At 38.8% G+C, this 19381-nt stretch overlaps 1 protein-coding gene across 1 annotated transcript in view; it reads right to left on the bottom strand.

Moving 5' to 3' along the window:
- Positions 1-258: 258 nt before the first annotated feature.
- Positions 259-19381, bottom strand: part of LOC143817009 (aquaporin-2-like) — a 31999-nt gene continuing 12876 nt past the window's right edge. Inside the window, exons 2-4 of the mRNA XM_077298051.1 lie at positions 12820-12984; positions 6378-6458; positions 259-3213 (exon numbers count right to left, since the gene is read on the bottom strand). Of these exons, the coding sequence (XP_077154166.1) occupies positions 3013-3213; positions 6378-6458; positions 12820-12984 (447 nt within the window). The 3' untranslated portion in view covers positions 259-3012. The remainder of the gene's footprint in view (positions 3214-6377; positions 6459-12819; positions 12985-19381) is intronic.

Raw genomic sequence — 19381 nt, 5'->3', positions numbered from 1 at the left:
CTACGAGGTAGTCCACCCCCACGCCCACTAATGATTGCCTACATTCTGCTTATGGTCAGTGTACACAGAAAGCTGCCAATCAATGGTGTGGGAGGAGTTATGCAAAGCTCAGAATTCAAAGAACTGGTAGATCTAAAGCAGGTATAATACAGTGGTATTTCAACTACATACATACAATAAATAATAAAGAGCTGTAAAGTTATAAAAAATATATATATATATATATATATATATCTAAAAAGGTTTCTGTAGCTAATATTTCCCTTATGATTGACTTTATAGTCTACTGGTTAGTGGTAAAATGTTGCCAATATTTCTCATGTAACTGGCAACAATTGTAAGGACTAAGGAGAATCATGTCAGTATCATGACTTAGGGTTACGGTGAGGACATGGGTCCAGGACAGCCTGTTATCATTAACATTACCTCTTAGCAAATTTATGCTACCCTAACCTCAGGCAGGTTCCCCTTAATGGAACTTTGGATTTGTATACTGTATTTCAAATGCTATCGCAGAATATTCAGGCTTTGTCCAAATATTTAAAAAAAAACACGCCCCCATGGAAGAAGCAAGAAGCGAAGCGGCGCTGTCGGGGTGAGAGCGCTAGATAGCAGGGACGCTTTTGCACTCAGCACTTTACAGGTACTGCACTTTTTCTAATATCATGAGCTTCACATGAGCTTCATTTTTTTGATTTGTTTAATAGCACTTAGTACATTTAGGCTAAAAGCCCATGCACAACTTATGAACAAATTTTAATACTTGTAACATGCACTATGCACTTATTTTTTTTCCTATTGTTTTTGCACTTTTAGTGCTTTTTCTTTCTATTTGTATGTATTAGATAGTGCAATCTTTCCTGTGCATACCATTATTCATGCCCTAATGCTCCTGCACTCTTTGTATGTTCCTGAGCTTGAGCTATACATTTCTGAATGTTTAAAATAAAAATTGAACTTTTATTACATAATATCTCATTGCAATTTATTGTCGAGCCTCTCCATACGTTTTGAGGTTGTGTTTGCGGTTTGTCCAAATATTCAGGTTTTGTCCATTAACATCAGCTGGAAAGAAAGTGAGTTTTGCAGTAGAACCACAACCAAAGGAATACAAAAAACTTCAAGCTAAGTAACCATTATTATTACAAAATGTAAAAAAAAAATACACTGGTATAAAATAGTTTAAAAAAATGCATGATTAAGAAAGGAAATTAATAAGTAGTGATCTTATTCCAGTTTAGCAGGTGTGAATGTCACCAGTTTTATTCTCGGCTATGCTAAACAATTATATTTTCAATATTTATTAACAAATTGCTGTTACAACACATCAAACTCCCATTTTTCTTAGTTTATTGGATTAGCTTTTGTTGCCATTACAGATTGTTCTAGTTTTGAAAGGCAGCATGGCGAATTTAAACTTGTATGTGAAAGGATCTGTCAGTAGGTATTTGCAATGTAATCTGTGGACAGCATGAGGCATGGGTTAAAACATTGAATTCATCGATGTGTCATTTATCTGGTTTTGTGTTGTTGTTTACTTAAAATGGAGGTTTTATCACCAGGACGTTATCATTGTGAGGACTAGTTGCCTCCTGATCTGACTCCACTCCCTCCTCTGATAAGCAGCTCAGTGTCTACAGACTATGTATACAGAGCCTGGTGTGGGTTGGGGGAAGCTTTCTCAGCTCTGTTACATTCAAGAACTCTTATTGTGTCAGAACTGCTGCACCCGGTAAACGAAGTGATAGAGAGCTAGAGATACCGGAGAGAGATAGCTTTAGAATGAGCACTGTGAATTACAGAAGAGGGATCTTTTGAAATTCTGATTGGCTTCCTTCGTCAAGTTTTTGAAATTACCAAAGCCTCCAATTTCCCGGAACACATGTGATCTCCTAGGAAAGTATTGAACATTTTTCAAGCTTTTTATTGCAAACACAACCTTAGTAACCCCAACATATATGGCTATGGATAAATGGATGGTAGCTGATTTTTACTGCTATAATATAACACACTATCCACAATTTTTATTCACTGTTTTATTCACTCTCTCTCCTCATCTCCGTTACTAAACTGTGAACTGCGACATCTTCTCACTATCCAGATTCACTAGAAAGTGACTGCTGCATTCACTTCCCCTGCTTTTATACAGGCTATGAATGGCTGATTGGCTGTGCTATACCATGTGATGTGATAGCCATAAAGCATTATCGGGAAGCCCATATGAGTTTTTTTGTGCTTTCTCATCTTCTGCTTTGTGTAAAACGGTGATGAGCATTTTTTATGTTTTATGTGAATTAAAGTGCCAATTGTTCCAATTGGTCAGGTCCAGAAAATTTCCTACAATTTGACATTAATTTGATTCACATCGAATCACTCATCTCCTGTAAAATAAAACTCTATGGTCACAAATATTTCCATTTCTTCAGTTTCTCTAATGCATCAAAAATGAAAAATGAAGCAACCACAATTTTACTTTCTTCCTATCATGCATTTGATAGGTTAACAAAAAGCATGGGGACATGTAGAAGGGAGCGTGGGTTCTGGATCAGACCACACATGATTTATTTGTAGTCTGTAATCTGTAGTCCAAGGAGACATGTTAATTTGCCTAGCAAGTATGGAGACAATATAATAAGATTTTTTTTATGAAGACTTAAATATTTTCAACATTTTTGTTATTTGCCATTTTAGATGCATTTGAGCAATGCAAAAGCTGCATTGGTGGTGATCTCATTTACTACTTTGATTTAATGTATTGAACATGATATTCCTGTGATAATAAGCCAGTAATATTGTCCGCACATACTTATTTTCCCACCACACACTGTCTTCAACAGCTTTATAGAAAATGCAATGATTTGGTACAAGTCTGTATTTTATATTAAAAAACTGTATTTCCTTCATTTTTAAGATTTTCTAACCTATCTTCTATCTTACTTATAGTCTCCTATAGAATATGAAAAGTTAGAGTGTCATCACGGTTCTTTTTCCACCAATCCCATAAAGTAAATATTACAATGTCTGAAGTTCCATTGATTTTCTCCTGGGTTGTTCCTGTCTTTCTTCCCAATCTTCTTCTACTTCTCTCAAAGTTGGCATTCTTCCTAGGAGCATAGACAACTTCTCAGAGAAGCTTTGCTCTTGGGGACATAGCACATAATTATAGATTAAGGAAGCTAGGATAGCCCCTACCATTGGTCCAATCCAGAAGATCTGCAGGGATAAGAAAAATATATAGATAGATAAAGATTTATCCTGATGTTTGTATAAGATAAAATATTGTCTGTTAGAGCCTCATCTATTACAAAATAAAGCCAAGCATTATTGTGGACAACCCCGGGGCCCTGCCTTGTCTATGTACAGGGCATGGTGTGGTTAGGAGGCCAAACACCATCGCTCCCAGCGCTAACGCTAATCAGGGGTCCCGGAATGCCAGGCTCTCCATCATCAGCTGCTGCCAAGAGACATGCAACATTATGTCTCCTGGTTCAGGTACGGGGTGGTTGGTTCCTTTCTCAGCACCCTTCTAGCCCCTTCCGCTATCTCACTGGACAGAGGATGGAGAGTGAGCGTTGCCACAGCGGTGTCAGGTGATCCATGAGAGGGATATTTAATCCCACCATATCCTCTTGGTCACCACTGATTATTAAGCTACACTTCAGTGGTACAGTTGGTAGTTCTTGGTGAGTGCTTCTTTAGTCTGTCTCTGGCTCTTGTGTATTGTGACCTCTGGTTCCTACATCCCTGTTTATGCTCCCTCACCTTCCAAGTTTAGTTTGCTAGGTTCTCTGCCTTATCAATATAGTTTATTGGTGTGTTTGACTTAACTGTGGCAAGTGTGCCCAGCCAGAAGCCTCCCCGCTATTGGGACCTGGGAAGGGCTCTGCAAAAGTCCCCTCCCTTTAGTGGGAGTGGGTGAAGAGTACACCTGACCCTCAAGGATGTGTATAAGCATGACGGCTTGGGCCAATTGTGTCTGGCATTCTGCTATTATTTGCCTTCAGTCCGGTTAGCTCACCATTAGGCCACATTCACACGTTCAGTATTTGGTCAGTATATTACATCAGTATTTGTAAGTCAAAACCAGGAGTGGAACAATCAGAGAAAAAGTATAATAGAAACACGTCACCACTTCTGCATTTATCACCCACTCCTGGTTTTGGCTTACAAATACTGATGATAACTACTGACCAAATACTGAAGGTGTGAACGTGGCCTTACTCTGATGTTACAATGTGTGTTCGTTATTTGCCCATCCGAGACCTTATTCACTGCTTTTCAAAGTAAGCGGCGCTGTGCAAAATAGGAGCTGAAGAGAAGATGACAGCAGCTCTGTTATGCAAAACTCCACTTACTTTGAAAAGACCATTATCAAGGTCCTCCAAGGTTCGATTTGCTATATGTTGATGAACTGGCACTTATATACATTATGATTGACCAAAAAGATTTGCAAGACCTTGGTCCAGGGTCTACATCGGTTTTCCATGGCAGCCGGACCACTGCAGTATAGAGCCTCCTTGATCAGCACATTTATTCAGGCATCCTATGCACCTCTTGTGAGTACTAGACCCCCATACAGTGGCGTATCCAGGGGGGGCAGCCTGGGCATGTGCCCTGGGCGCACCCGACAGGGGGGCACCAGCGGGCTGCCTGATGATGCGGCTGTCCAACAAGGCTCCTCGTCGGCGGCATTCTGCCGCTCCCACACTGAGATATTCACCTACTCCTGGCGGCGCGGTCCCTGCAGGTCTCCGGTTCCCTGGCACCCCAGCTTCTTCCTGTACTGAGCGGTCACATGGTACCGCTCATTACAGTAATGAATATGCGGCTCCACCTCCCATAGGGGTGGAGCCGCATATTCATTACTGTAATGAGTGGTAACGGTGACCGCTCAGTACAGGGAGAAGCTGCAGCGCCGCCCCGGGGAAGCAGGGACTGCACCGCACCAGGAGAAGGTGAGTATAACAGGGAGGGGAGCACTGCGCTGCGCGACATTCACCTGCTCCTCGTTCTGGCATCGCTCCATCTTCAGCAGTGACGCTGAGGTCAGAGGGCGCGGTGACGTGGTTAGTGCGCTCCTTCTGCCTGAGGGTCAGTGCTAAAGATGGAGCGGCGCCGGAACAAGGAGCAGGTGAATATTGAAAGTACTGGTGCCTGAGCGACGGAGAGGTGAGTATGTGATTTTTTTTTATCGCAGCAACAGCAAATGGGGCAAGGGTCTGTATGGAGCATCTTATGGGGCATAATCAACGTTTCTGCAGCATTATATGAGGCAAATATATTTATGGAGCATCTTATGGGGCATAATCAACGTTTCTGCAGCATTATATGAGGCAAATATATTTATGGAGCATCTTATGGGGCATAATCAACGTTTGTGCAGCATTATATGGGGCAAATATATTTATGGAGCATCTTATGGGGCATAATCAACATTTCTGCAGCACTATATGGGGCAAACATATTTATGGAGCATCTTATGGGGCCATAATTAATGTTTGTGCAGCATTATATGGCGCAAATATATTTATGGAGCATCTTATGGGGCCATAATCAACGTTTGTGGAGCACTATATCGGGCAAATGTGTCTATGGAGGATCTTATGGGGCCATTATTAACCTTTATGCAGGATTATATGGGGCTCCTGATTCAATATGGATATTCAAAAACACTCAACCTACCGCTGTCTCAATTAATTTTACTTTTATTGGTATCTATTTTAACATTATGGGGATTCAGGAATGTACCTTGGCTTGGTCATACAGTTTCAATAGAGTTAAGGTTCAAATGGGGGAGGTTTGGGGGGGGGGCACCAAACTGATCCTTTGCCCCGGGTGCAGGAAAAGCTGGATACACCTCTGCCCCCATATCATCGTGATATAGCATGAGGCATAGTGATTGGGTCTGGGTATGTTAGTTAATAGGCCTCCTGTAACATGATGATGTTGTGGAGCCCAGCAATTATTAGGTAATAACAAGGCACATAGGATGCCAGCATTCAGGAGTCAACTAAGGAAGCAATGCCCTGGTCTAACTGCCATGGAGTAAGATGTGGACACGGGACAAGGCTCCTGTGAATCTTTTTGCTTAACTCTACAGTAATATACACAGACTACTACTCTGTCATTCATTACATATAACTTAGTGGCATAATTTTGGTACATGTTCTGTTACAGAGTTGAAACCCATACAGCAAGAAATAAAAAGAAACTTGCTTTATCACATCTATTTTTTATAAATATCCAACAAATTGGAGAAATACCTAATGCAGTCGCCATTTTTTACATCCAGTGTCATAAATAATGTAATAATTTCCACTTATTGTCATCTTTTCAGGGCTTTTACTGCAATTTAGAGTTCTTTTCATTTGTCTTACCCAGTGTGTGTTGAAATTTCCAACTACCAGAGCTGGTCCAAATGAGCGAGCTGGATTCATTGAACAGCCGGTGAAATAAATCTAAAGTCAAGGACGAAAGAACAGTTTATGTTGGGATATTACATCATCTAGTGAGAAATATATTAATGTTATTATCTTCAAGTGTTGGTGGCAATTCAATCATTACAACAGATTATCACACACAGCCCATTACCATTACTCACATAGATAAACATGTAACCCATGGCACGATAATGTGATTCAAGTAGATGAAAGTTATTTTGTTTACTTTTATAAGCTGATATCAATCAAATATTTTATGTTATTAAGATTAACAAAATACTTAAAGACTTTAGCACTAAATTAATAGAAGAATCCTCTAACAATAAGCGGATTAACTAGTTTAAGACCTGGACATTTTCTTCCGATTGATCACCAAGCACATTATCATATTTTTCAAGAGTTTTAAAGATTTCTCAAAAATGGAAATACGTTTCTGTTTCATGTTTTTATATGCGACCGCAACTAATCACCTGATCACTAAAATACAACATACAATTTAAACTGTGTTCCATTTTCCAAAGCAATCATTTTAATGTATGGAATCGAGGCTAGAAATAACTATTTGGACTGACTTGTTTTTTTTTATTTTGTTCAATTTTTTTTCAGATTTTTTATTCATTTATTTTTGCAGTTATTTCACTCATTTCCTCTCCTCTCTTATAAGGTCATAAAAAGATCTTTGGGGGCAGTTCATGAGTTAAATACATTTTGTCATTGACACTTTCCTCTGTAGTTAGGCCTGGCATTTTATCTTCAATTAAAGGGCAAATTCAGCCCCCTGAGTGCACTGCTGAGCTGATCTGGATCTTCTCAAACCCAGCCATGCTGGCACCCAGTGATTACCGTACATGATTGCTGGGACTGGAGGAGGAAACGTACTTTCTGCTTCCTAATCTGTATGTACAGGGCTTATTGTGCTGTAAACAGGGATCAGGAGGGCAGAGATGGTAATAAACCATCTCAGCCTTCTCTAGGCAGAGAACAGCCCCCCAATCCAGCAGCTGCACAATCTCCATATATGTGTAGATTGGCCCAATGATTTAAGAGCGTTGGCAGTCAAAAGCAGTATAAAGTGCTCCACCGTGATGATCTCCTATGATCAGCTGTAATATGTGAGAAAAATTGGCAGCGAGTGTTCAGTTACCCTGCAGGCTCGCACCACAGGTGGAACTGTCCAATTCATAATATGCAGAGAAATTAAAGAGAATCTGACAACTGATGCTTGCTGCCCGATCCACGGCTTCGACTATATGATTCAAAGGACTAGCTGAACAATCTCAGCAACGTATGTTTAACTCTGAAACATTTTAGACTTTCAGAGAAAACATAGTTTAATGGCTGGGGACTGAGGTGCACAGGACACTAGTCAGACAGGTGGGACCCAAGGAGCTTCTCCCTGCCTGCTGCCCTGGAGTGACAGGTCTCCTCTACCTGTGCAAAGACTGAAATCATACAGGCAGTGTTTGATCCATGCTCGGGCAGCATTTATCAGCTGTCAGGTTCCCTTTAATAAAATGTTTGAGTGATACATCTACATGTGATGTCCTTATGAGAAAAATGTTTGTCTTTTTTTAAAACCGACTGCCTAAACCATTCAAAATACAGATATATTTTAGATTGCAATTGATCATATTCTTAGACAAAATACTTTCTTTACTGCCTACAGCAACCAATCGGAGCTCAGCTTTCATTCTTTTAATCAGCTTTCGGCTATGTTCAAACTAGGCTGTTTTAGAGTATTTTTATTGTTTTTTTAATGCAAATTTTCAGCTGCGTTTTACAGTAGCAGTAAAGTTGTTTTTTTTGTCCTCATTATTTTGTGTCTTTTGCTTGGTTTTTGCATGTCACTTCTTTCAGCGTTTTTTCAGCTTTTTTCACCGATTGAAAGTAATGGGTGGTGAAAAAACTCTGAAAAACGCTGAAAAAAAACCCAAAGGTATCAGGTTTTACAAAGTTTTCTGTGCCAAAACCTGATGAAATAGAATCATATATTTTTGTTTTGCACTAAACTTTATCAGCATGCAAAAGAGACAAATGTAGCGTGACAAAAATGCAGCAAAAGATGCAGCAAAATCGCAAGAAAAACCAAGAAAAAGTGAAGTGAAAAAAAATGAAATTTTCGAATTTCAGCCACCACATCTCCCTATAATGCAATAAAGAACAAACAAAATTTTGCATATACCACAAACTGATATCAATGAAAACAATAGCTTGCCGTGCAAAGCACTATCCCTCATACTTCTCCATTGATGAAAAAATGGTGACACGAGCCAAATTTGTTTTAACAAATTTCCAAATTTATTCTCATCACTTAAATAAGAAAAAAAAGTTTTGTATCACCGTAATCATACTAAGGTTGGGGTCACACTTGCATGTGAAATGCGAGAAACTCGCGCCAGTCTCTTGCATCAATTCCCGGTACTGCCGCTGGCACTCGGCCTGGAGTGTACTGCTGCATGCATTTCTATGCAGCTGAATGCTCCAGTCCGAACCGCCGGCGGCAGTACCGGGAATTGATGCGAGAGACTCGCGTGAGTTTCTCGCATTGTACACTCAAGTGTGACCCCGGCTTAACCTAAAGTATCATGTTGCCGGATTATTTTTACTGCATAATGAAAACCATAGAAACAAAACTAAAGAAAATGATGAAGATCAGATTTTTTGACAATTTTACCCTACATGGAATTGTTGTCTACTTTTTCAGTACATTATATGGTAAAGTGAAAGGTGTCATTGAAAACTACAGCTTGTCCTATATAAATTAACCCTCTTGTGGCTATGTCAATGAAGAAAAAATAAAATTCAACTCTTGGAGAAAGGGCCGAAAAAAAATGAAACTGCAAAACCAAAAATTGACAATTGCAGCGGGGAGGGATTAATGGGTGCCTACTTTTCAATTCTCTTTGAAAGATTGGTAACAAACAAGATCATTAACTAAGTATAAGTATCACTAACGCTCAGCTACACACTGACATTTTTAAGTTTTTCCTTCATAAAATTGAAATATAGTAGCATTTATTAGAATAATACCATCAACAGCAAGAAATATTGGGCATCATAATGTAAAGTTATGACGGGCTGTAAAAGTTAATGAGAGTTTCAAAGAAGATATGACATGTAAATTTCCATCTCTCTTCCAAGAATCCATCTGCTCGGATCTCCTACTGTGTGATGTATCACGGACAGAATACTTTATGTAGTCATCAATGACAGGCAGAAATAATTACACAATATTAATGAATGTTTAATGACATGCCTGAGGTCTCCCAGAACGTGCGTGATTTACCATTACTGATGTCAATACTTGGTTACTACTGACATCACAGTCTGAGCTATTAGGACGCAGTAGTCAGCTGAAAAATGACAGTAGGACTTGAAACATTGTATTGCACAATCCTAGGAGTTTTTCTTGAATTTCTATTAAGAGTTCAACAATTGAAGCAAAGGCAAGATTTTGTATGAGACTTCACCTTAGGGCTCCCAAACATGAGCATTAGTGATGAGCGAATGTACTCGTTGGTTTGGTGGTCTCCGAGTATTTGTGACTGCTCGGAGATTGTTTTCCTTGCCTCAGCTGCATGATTTACAGCTGCTAGCCAGCCTGAGTACATGTGGGGGTTGCCTGGTTGATAGGGAATCCCCACATGTATTCAAGCTGTCTATCAGCTGTAAATTATGCAGCTGAGGCAAGGAAAACTAAATTTCTGAGCAGTCACAAATACTCGGAGACCACCTGAGCGTGCTCAGGAAAACCCGAGCAACGAGTATGCTCACTCATCACTAATGAGCATATAACATGGCCGATTGCTATCCAATATTTTATTAGATAGGACTCGGCGCAATGTTATACTATAGGGAAGTGCAGATCTATTTTTTTCATACCGATTGAGCATGAGAAACAAATTGCAGCATTCTATTCCATGAATTCCAGAATTCGGATCAAACGCACCAATACAAGTCTATCGGTGCATGTGGAACATTGGACTGCACTCAGATGTCAGCAAACTCAGACTATGGAGAAGATGGAGAAAATAAGTTCTCCATCTTCTCCACACCTGTGATGCGATTCTCTCATGTGAAAAATTCGGATCACACTAAGATAACGTTCTGATCAGACTCTGACAGAGTTTGAGCCGAGAGTCATTAGAATAGCAGATCCGATTCTCTTGCAGGAGAGAATCATTGGTCGTGTGACCCCAAATGAAGTTTATTTGCCACGGTTAACTCCATACCCTCCCAGGTGATTTTTTCGTTTCAGCACTTTCATTTTTTTTTATAAACTTCTTCTAAGAGCCATAACTTTTTTGAATTATCTAAGGACTTTTTTTTCCCCAGGACAAGTTGTACTTTTCAACCACACCATTTTATGATATAATGTACTGAAAAACAGCGGAAAAGATTCCAAGTGGCAACATTATTTTTTAGGTTACAGGGATATTGTATATAATTTTATATTATTTTTTAGCTGCTCAAAAAATATTAAGAACTGTGTAGAAAAAAACAGTGGTGTGCATCATCATTTTCTCAGATCCATGGCTTTTTATTTTTCCTTTGATAGGTCGGTATAAGAGCATAGTGTCTCTCATCCAAGAGAATTGGGTAGATTATGCAAATGACTCTCTCTGATCAAACAGTGAGCATAGCATGTTCCAATTCTCTAAGATGAGGAGACTATGGAAATCAAAAATTCTCCACCTTCTCCATTGGGTCAGTGCGTGGAAATGAGTCTACACTCATATGTCATCCAAATGCAGTCTAATGTTTTCAAAACACTCGTTGACTTTTTCCACCGACAGACATGCACACGCCCCATAGACTAACATTGGTTTAATGTTTTGTCTTATCCCATTCAGGCCAAAAATATTCTCATCTGCACCTTCCCTAATGGTGAACTGATGTTTTTCTTGATACCAATCTGGAGTACATGTGATATTTTTATTGAATTTTTTGGAGGAGATAAGGCGACCAAAGAAAACCATTCAACTCTGACGTTTCATTTATTTCTCCTTACTGTGTTTCCCATATGGATTCATTCATTTTATTCACTGATATATGGACTTTTACAGATGTGGCATTGACAAATTATTTATTTTATTTTTTTCTTTTGTTATTTTTACACTGGGAAGGGTAGCGGGATTCAAACTTTTATATTTTTTTTTTTTTTTTATAAGCTTTTTTTTTCTTTACTTTACTTTATTTTTTAGTCTCCTCGGGAGACTTGAACTCGATCATTTGATCACTTCTATATACAAAAAGCTTGTGGCTGCCATGGCAACTGATCGGGAGCCCCCTATCTCGTTACGGGTGGGAATTGGTGGGCACCAGAATTAGGATTGTGCCAAATAAACTCTGCTGTCAGACACTGACAATAGCATGTACATTATTTGACAGCAGCAATTGGAGCTGATATTAGATGAAGATGCTGGTGGAAAGGGTTAATATAACAGATTTGGCATTAGAAGGTATACATTTGTTTGAACATATTATTGTATGTATACAAAATCATGTGATGGTTTGATATTATTCTTGTTGATAGCACTAAAAACAGCTGTTTGTCCTCATATTAGTACAAAATAGTCGCCCCATTACCAAGATGAGGATAATAATAAATAATATAGTTAGGGAAAAGCATTATGTGACACCTTAAAATGAATGAAGGATATAGAAAAACAGCAATTTGGCCGTTTTTTTTTTACTTTTTTTTATGATGCACAGTTATTTGGGGTATTGACCATTTGAAAAAAAACTTAAATTACAAGATATAATTACATCGACTTAAAGGGAGTTTGTTAGATCATAAATGGGTTCTGAACTAAGCACTTCAGCTTTTTGGACAGCTTGCCCTGAGAAGATTTGTACATGTATTGTCAAAATACGTGGTTTACTTTCCCAAAAGACATTATTTATTTGATAGCTGGTCAGTGCACTGGGGGGCGGTCTGATACACCATTTCTCAATCCATCTGCCAACCCATCTCCCTCCCCGTTAAAGACAGCGATGGCTTCAGTTGAGCTCAGTATCGGGGCAGGCTCAGAACAGACACTTCTGGGCTTCATGTTCTCTCGAGCCTTCACGTGATTTCAGGCCAGAAAGTACTTCAGAAAGTACTTCAAGGCTACAGCATAGCGCTTGAAAACACACTTGAACTTATCAACAATTTTCAAGGAGGTTTAGGCCCCAACAGTGACTCTTACTGCAGTTTATAAGACCATTCATATACAGCCTTTTTTTTTTAAACTCTTGGTGTCCTCCTGGCTCTACAGATATAAGATCTGAAGATCTTCATAGTGGCTAAGCTTTGCTACTTTACACAGCTATTTACTATAGAAAAGGCATAATACAAAAATGGGGATAACTCAAATGAAATGCCAGCACTTACCCCAACTAAGTGACCCACCACCACAGAAAGACCAATGGAAAGTGATGGTGACCCCACATTGTCATCCCGTCTGTCGTCAGTAGAGGCATAAATGCAGAGCACTAGTTGAAGGGTCAGGATGATTTCCACAGTCACGGCCTGTCCTTCCGTTGCATTATTACTAGGCTGGGAAAACAGACAGAAAAAGAACTTAATGACATTTCAAATTCCCAAATGCAGTCAGACATGATGAAATTACTTACTGTTTCCCTTTGAGAAACGAGCTTCATTAAGATATTATTTTTATTTAATAGCTTTTATTGTATTATCCGCACTGTCGTATTAGATGACAGAGCAGTATCTGATTCTTACATGGAAATGGAATAATTTATTAGCATTGTAAAGTGATACATTCTCCACTGCAAATATCATTTCCAGGGGGCTGATATTTTTTAAAAATGAATATTTCTGGATAAGAAAAAGTGCTGATTTTATGTTTTTCCATGTTAAAAAAACCCAACTACACAGCAAAGTTACTTTTCAGCATTGCTGTATAGAATGAGACCAGTGGCAAATTAAATTTACCGTAAGTTCCTTACAAAACTTGTGCTTTCCCCCTATGCCCAGCTACTTCTATAGTAACACCGGGCAGACATAATTTGATCTGTTATGCATTTCTGATCCAATGCAGTCAGAAGCTATTAAATCCCATGACTCACAGGTGGTATTTCCTCGGATTGTAGTGATTCACTCTCCTTTTCATCCATATTCAGTTCATATCAACATGATGACTTCTTTAAGTAATGACTTAAAATGGAAATATACTTTCAAAAAACTTTGCATAAATCAATAGTATAGGAGGATATAAGAACCTTTGAAATACAATCAGAGAAATCCACTACCTCTCTCTCCCACTTAGCCACTTCTACCTCTCCGCTCTGCTTCCTGAACTTATCATTCACTGTGAAAATCAGCTCTAATCCTTCTTGCTCTGACAAGAAAGACTGCAGGAGTCTTGTATCTTAGCCTGTTATACTCTACTAGATGGTGGCCCGATTCTAACGCATCGGGTATTCTAGAATATGTATGTATGAATATAGCAGCCACATAGTATATAGCACAGGCCATGTAGTATATAGGAGTACTACGTGGCCTGTGTTATATACTATGTGGCTGCTATATACATACATACATATTGTAGAATATCCGATGCGTTAATACAGGCCACGCAGTAAATAACACAGCCCATGTAGTATATAACACAGCCCACGCAGTATATAGCAGGAACGTAGTATATAACACAGCCCACGTAGTATGTAACATAGGCCACGTAGTATATAACACTGGCCACGTAATATATAACACAACCCACGTAATATATATCACAGCCTACATAGTATCTAACACTGGCCATAGAAGTAAATAGTCCCATAAAGCTTCATATGATACACGACTACTCCGCACAGCTGGGGCCACCATACACATAGATCACTATGCCTGGGCCCGGACACTCACCGTGTAATTAAAATAAAAAATAGTTATATACTCACCCACTGGGATCCAGCGAAGCTGTGCCGATGCGCGCGCGCGCGGCTGCCGTCATCTTTCGTTCCCAGGATGCATTGCGAAATTACCCAGATGACTTAGCTGTCTCGCGAGACCGTTAAGTCTTCTGAGTAATTTCGCAATGCATCTCTGAGAACGGAAGTTGGCGGCAGGCGCGAGCGCATCGTCGGACGACGGAAGGTAAGAATAACAGGTTTTTTTATTTTTTTATTATTTTTAACATTAGATCTTTTTACTATTGATGCTGCATAGGCAGCATCAATAGTAAAAAGTTGGGGACACACAGGGTTAATAGCAGCGTTAACGGAGTCCGTTACCCACGGCATAACACGGTCCGTTAACGCTGGCATTAACCCTGTGTGACCGGTGAGTGGACGGGAGTATGGAGCGGGCACCGGGCACTGACTGGACGGAAGTAGGGAGGGACTAATTCTCGGCCTGACTGTGCCCATCGCTGATTGGTCGCGGCAGCCAGGACAGGCAGCTGGCGAGACCAATCAGCGACGCGGGATTTCCATTACAGACAGATAGACAGACAGACAGAAGTACCCCTTAGACAATTATATATATATAGATGGAGCAGAGCAGAAGGAAGAAGAGTAAGGAGCAGGGAGAGGAAACAAGTAGAGGGAAACATAGAAAGATTATGGTGAAATTCTAACAAGTCTGTTACCTCATCCCAAAGCTGATTCACATCCTGACAGCTGAACATTATAGTATTTTGCCCTCTATGTTGTTGCTTGTCTCTATGTGCTAAAAAGTGAGTGATGAGGAAACATCCATCTCTGTATGCTGTGCTGTTGTAGGAGAGATCACTGCAGCACATTGATTGCAAATTAAAAAATGGAGCATGCAGACTGGTAAACTAGTGATAATGTAATATTTAAGTCATAGACTGGCCAGATATAATGTTATTCTTCATGTATACACACAGTACACTTGATTCATCTCTTTTGAACTTTATTTTTACATTTATTTTTGTTATTTTATTTCATTTGAATATATTTTATATATGAGTGGTTGGTGAATACCTTTGTTATTCATATGTAGGCACTAATATTGGAAGAATCCACTCCACTGATTGTTTCTGAGCATCGATAGGAAACTGATATGAGTATGTTTCTAGCCAATACTAATACATATGCATGCTTTATAAGTATTTGTTTGTTACACTGTACATAAGCAGAAAGCTGCCAATCAGTGGTGAGGTGTGATCAGACTACATGGCAGCAAGTCAAATAGTCTTCTAGTGATAATCTCCTGCTGATAAAGCAGTGATTTTATAAAAACTTCTCTAAGCAAACCAGCAAGTGACACATCACTGGAATCAGGGTTTCTGTTGCTCTCATATTGGATAGTAAAAACCTGTTGACAGATTGCCTTTAAGATAATGGCCTGTGAGGATCTAGGGAATTGGCCCTAAACTGCCCATAATATAACCCACCATCACCAGGTATAGGGAGAGCAGATTAGAGGATTAGAGGAAATTAGAGGATTTACTGATAGATGACAACTTTATTGCACTGCTGAAGACCTAAATTAGATTGGGTATACACACAAATACTGCTCTCTAGGGGAGAGAGCTGTAATCCACTTCTTCCTGGAGACTGTTTTTGTCTAGTGACATTCGTTCCTACATTTAACAGTTGCTCCAATGTGGACAATGCATGGGATATAAAACAGATAGCTCCAGTACTTCAAACCTACCATAACAGCCATATTATTGCTCCTCTATGGAATTAAAGTTATTGCAGATTTGTGATCATGCTATACTGTTCTATTTCAGCAACAAAAAACTCCCATAATGTGTAATACTTATGGGAATATGAAGAGATCCAAAACCAATAAATGATAAAGTTAAGTTTTATTACATATCAGTTACAAATACCATCAAACAAAGCAAAATACCATCCAGGGACGCCAAGCGAAAAAAGGGGGAAGTTACATCAAATTAGGTACAGATAATCAAAAATATGAAATTCATATGCCAACAAGCCCAATTTATATAACACACATAGATAGATAGATAGATAGATAGATAGATAGATAGATAGATAGATAGATAGATAGATAGATAGATTCAAATATGTGAGACTACACTTCATGTAAATAACTCTTAGAAACTCAAATGGTTACCAATATAAGGCTGCATATGAACTATATCCCTATGGAGTATCCCCTAGAAGCTATATACCGGTAAAGGAAGAGGGCATAAAACAGTACCAATATCAGTATTTATATCACCCAAAATCAGATGTTATAGTAATGTAATAATAGCTAAGAAAGAAATGGTCTGTAATGCCCCAAGATAGTAAACCTCTTAAAAGTGAAAGTAACATTTACCGGTAGCAAGAGATCCCAAATGTCCGCTTGGCATCCCCTCACCCCGATGCGCATTTCGCCCCTGGAAGAAGCTGGCGGAATAAGGTGATTTTTCAAAAATTTGCTAGAATCCTTGAAACGCTTTTTAATTAAAGATCAAAATTCTAAGCCAAGAATGCCAGACTTTAGGGTTCATAAAGGGTTCTCAATTCCGTTTCTATAGGAACTTTGTGGAACATTTTCCTTAAAAGCTTTATTATTTGAGTTTCAGTCCAGTCAAAATCACAGTCTCAAGTGAACTAGCTCACAATATAAGTTGCCATGCCTTCTTCTCTATTAGTACGCTGCTGAAATCACACCCCGCTCACACAGCAGAGAATGGGAAAAGACTTGAAAAATATATCTTAAATATAAAAATATTAAGACTTGAGAGTGCTCAAACTGCACTATTCTATGTCCTTTTGTGTATAAATATGTGACTCTTCCGATTTTGCGTTATATAATGCTTAATGAGGAGACCTGAGTAGTCTCGAAAGCTTGACATTTATTACCATCTTTTCAGTAAGCCAATAAAAGGCATCAATCACTGAGGACTCTCAATTTTAATATTTGTCCGATGAAACACTGAATCTCTGACTCAGTGTAATTGCTGCTGTAATCACAAGACAATGCTAGCTAGAAAGTTGCCTGTACAGACAGAAAAAGAGCACGGAAATCCATTTCTGTCAAATATTCAAGTCATTTAAGCTTTCTGTTCTTGTAAATTACATTATTTTAGATTTGATGCTTAAATTTAGAGTTTGAAGTGTATCTTCTTTTAAGTGGATCACTAGAGGTAAGCTTTTGGGCTACGATCACTCAGCTTTGGTGCTGCCTTTAAAAGGAAAGATTAAATTGAATTCAGCAATACGTTTTTACTTTATTTTCATTTTTTAAATCTACTCCTGGATTTTGCTAAAAAAAAAAAAACTGCCTCAAAGCTTAAAAAACAAAAACAGGTAGGATTGTGATTCCAGACAGAATTCCAAATTCTGAAAATTTGTCTCAAAAATGTAATTTTGTTGGCAGTGGATTAATCTCTGTACTATTCAGTTGTTCAACAGTGAATATATATTTATATATATTTATTCAGGAACAAGGATAACACAGCTTACATCTGGTATTTCTTAAAGCTTAGGATCTTAGTATCTTGTCTGTCAGATTGCAAAGAGAAAGAAAAATATGCTCCAGCTACACACACAGTGAGCAGGAACTTCCTGTTTTGTTGTTTTTAACAGTGCTTTACTGGCAATATAACACTATTGCTGGAGACAGAAACTCATGCACTACCAAACAATAGTGAACAGTAGTTGTGGCAATATATACAATAATATGCATTATTCCAACACCCCCACTCAACAGCCACTTATCCTGTTAGTCCTATAGTGGTTCTGAATTCTTCAAATTTGGCTCTTGGATGTGATTTTCCCATAACATCAGCTATCATCTGGTCAGTCTCACAATAAACAAATTTAATTACGCCACATTATATCAAATCACGCAGGATTTTCCAGAGCTGACTACTCCCACCAGTGGCACCCTGCTTTTGGCGGGTACCCACAGAGAGGAGATAAGATCAAGCTTAGGAAGCTAACCAAGAGCAGTAAAGTATGTAGCCAGGTGACCTAATTGTTCCAACCTTCAAGATGTCTATGAGGTTTTAGCGATGGTCAATGGAACAGATCTGTGTTCTTCCAGCTGAGGCCATGGTTTCCTAACCTGGCATCCTGCAAAGTCACTTGGAATAGAGGCAAAGTCTCCTTATATAGTTCACAACTGTCCTTCAAGCCATCAACAAGGGGAAGGGGTGATGAGGTTAACCCGCATTGTTTGATTATTCATAGTTTATGCTTCAATGTTTGCAAGTCAACAAACTGCATGGCCTGGTATAATGTATTATCAACAGATCAGCAAACATCACTGTTCAGTGACCTTGTGTCCCTTTTTTGCAAAGATAACAGTATAATAAACTGTAAGAGCTGATATAAGAGGTAAATAACAACCATTCATCAATTTTCAAATATCAACTCCACCTACAAGAAGAATCAATAATTCAGACAATAGTCTATGATTCTGGGCCTACAGAATTAACGTCTGGCAAAATTAAGAAGAAATTCTTTGTCATCACAGTCATGTACAAGTCCTCTTCAATTTCACCATTTAAAATGGCAGTTTTGATGTCAAAATGTCTGACAAACATCTTTTGTACAGCACCTATAGCCGTTAGAGTCCTGAATGTGGTCTGTTTAGGAACAGGAAAAAATGTGACAGCATAATCTTCACCATATTTCTGAGAATATCCATATGTGACTAATATTGCTTTAAATCTGTGAACATTGTCTTCGGAGTCATAAGTGGTCTTACAAACCGATTTACATTTGATTGCTTTCTTGCCTTGTGGTAGTTTTGTGAGTTTCCAAGCTTATAGATGAAGAAGGGATTTAATTTTCCTCATTAGCAGCATTAACCCACTTCAGTTTTTCATAGACAGATAGTTGTTGCAAAAAAGTATGATAGACGCTTAGTTGGTATACCCTTGTTTGATCTTGACAAGCTCCTGAATTCAGGTTCACTTGAGTTGTCTGTTGCTTCTTCAGTGGTTTCCTTGTTATCTTGAAATTGTGAATGAGATTGTTGTTGCTTTAGATGGACTACT

This window comes from Ranitomeya variabilis, chromosome 3, assembly GCF_051348905.1.
Source record: "Ranitomeya variabilis isolate aRanVar5 chromosome 3, aRanVar5.hap1, whole genome shotgun sequence".
Taxonomy (NCBI): domain Eukaryota; kingdom Metazoa; phylum Chordata; class Amphibia; order Anura; family Dendrobatidae; genus Ranitomeya; species Ranitomeya variabilis.
This window is presented reverse-complemented; position numbering and strand designations above follow the sequence as displayed.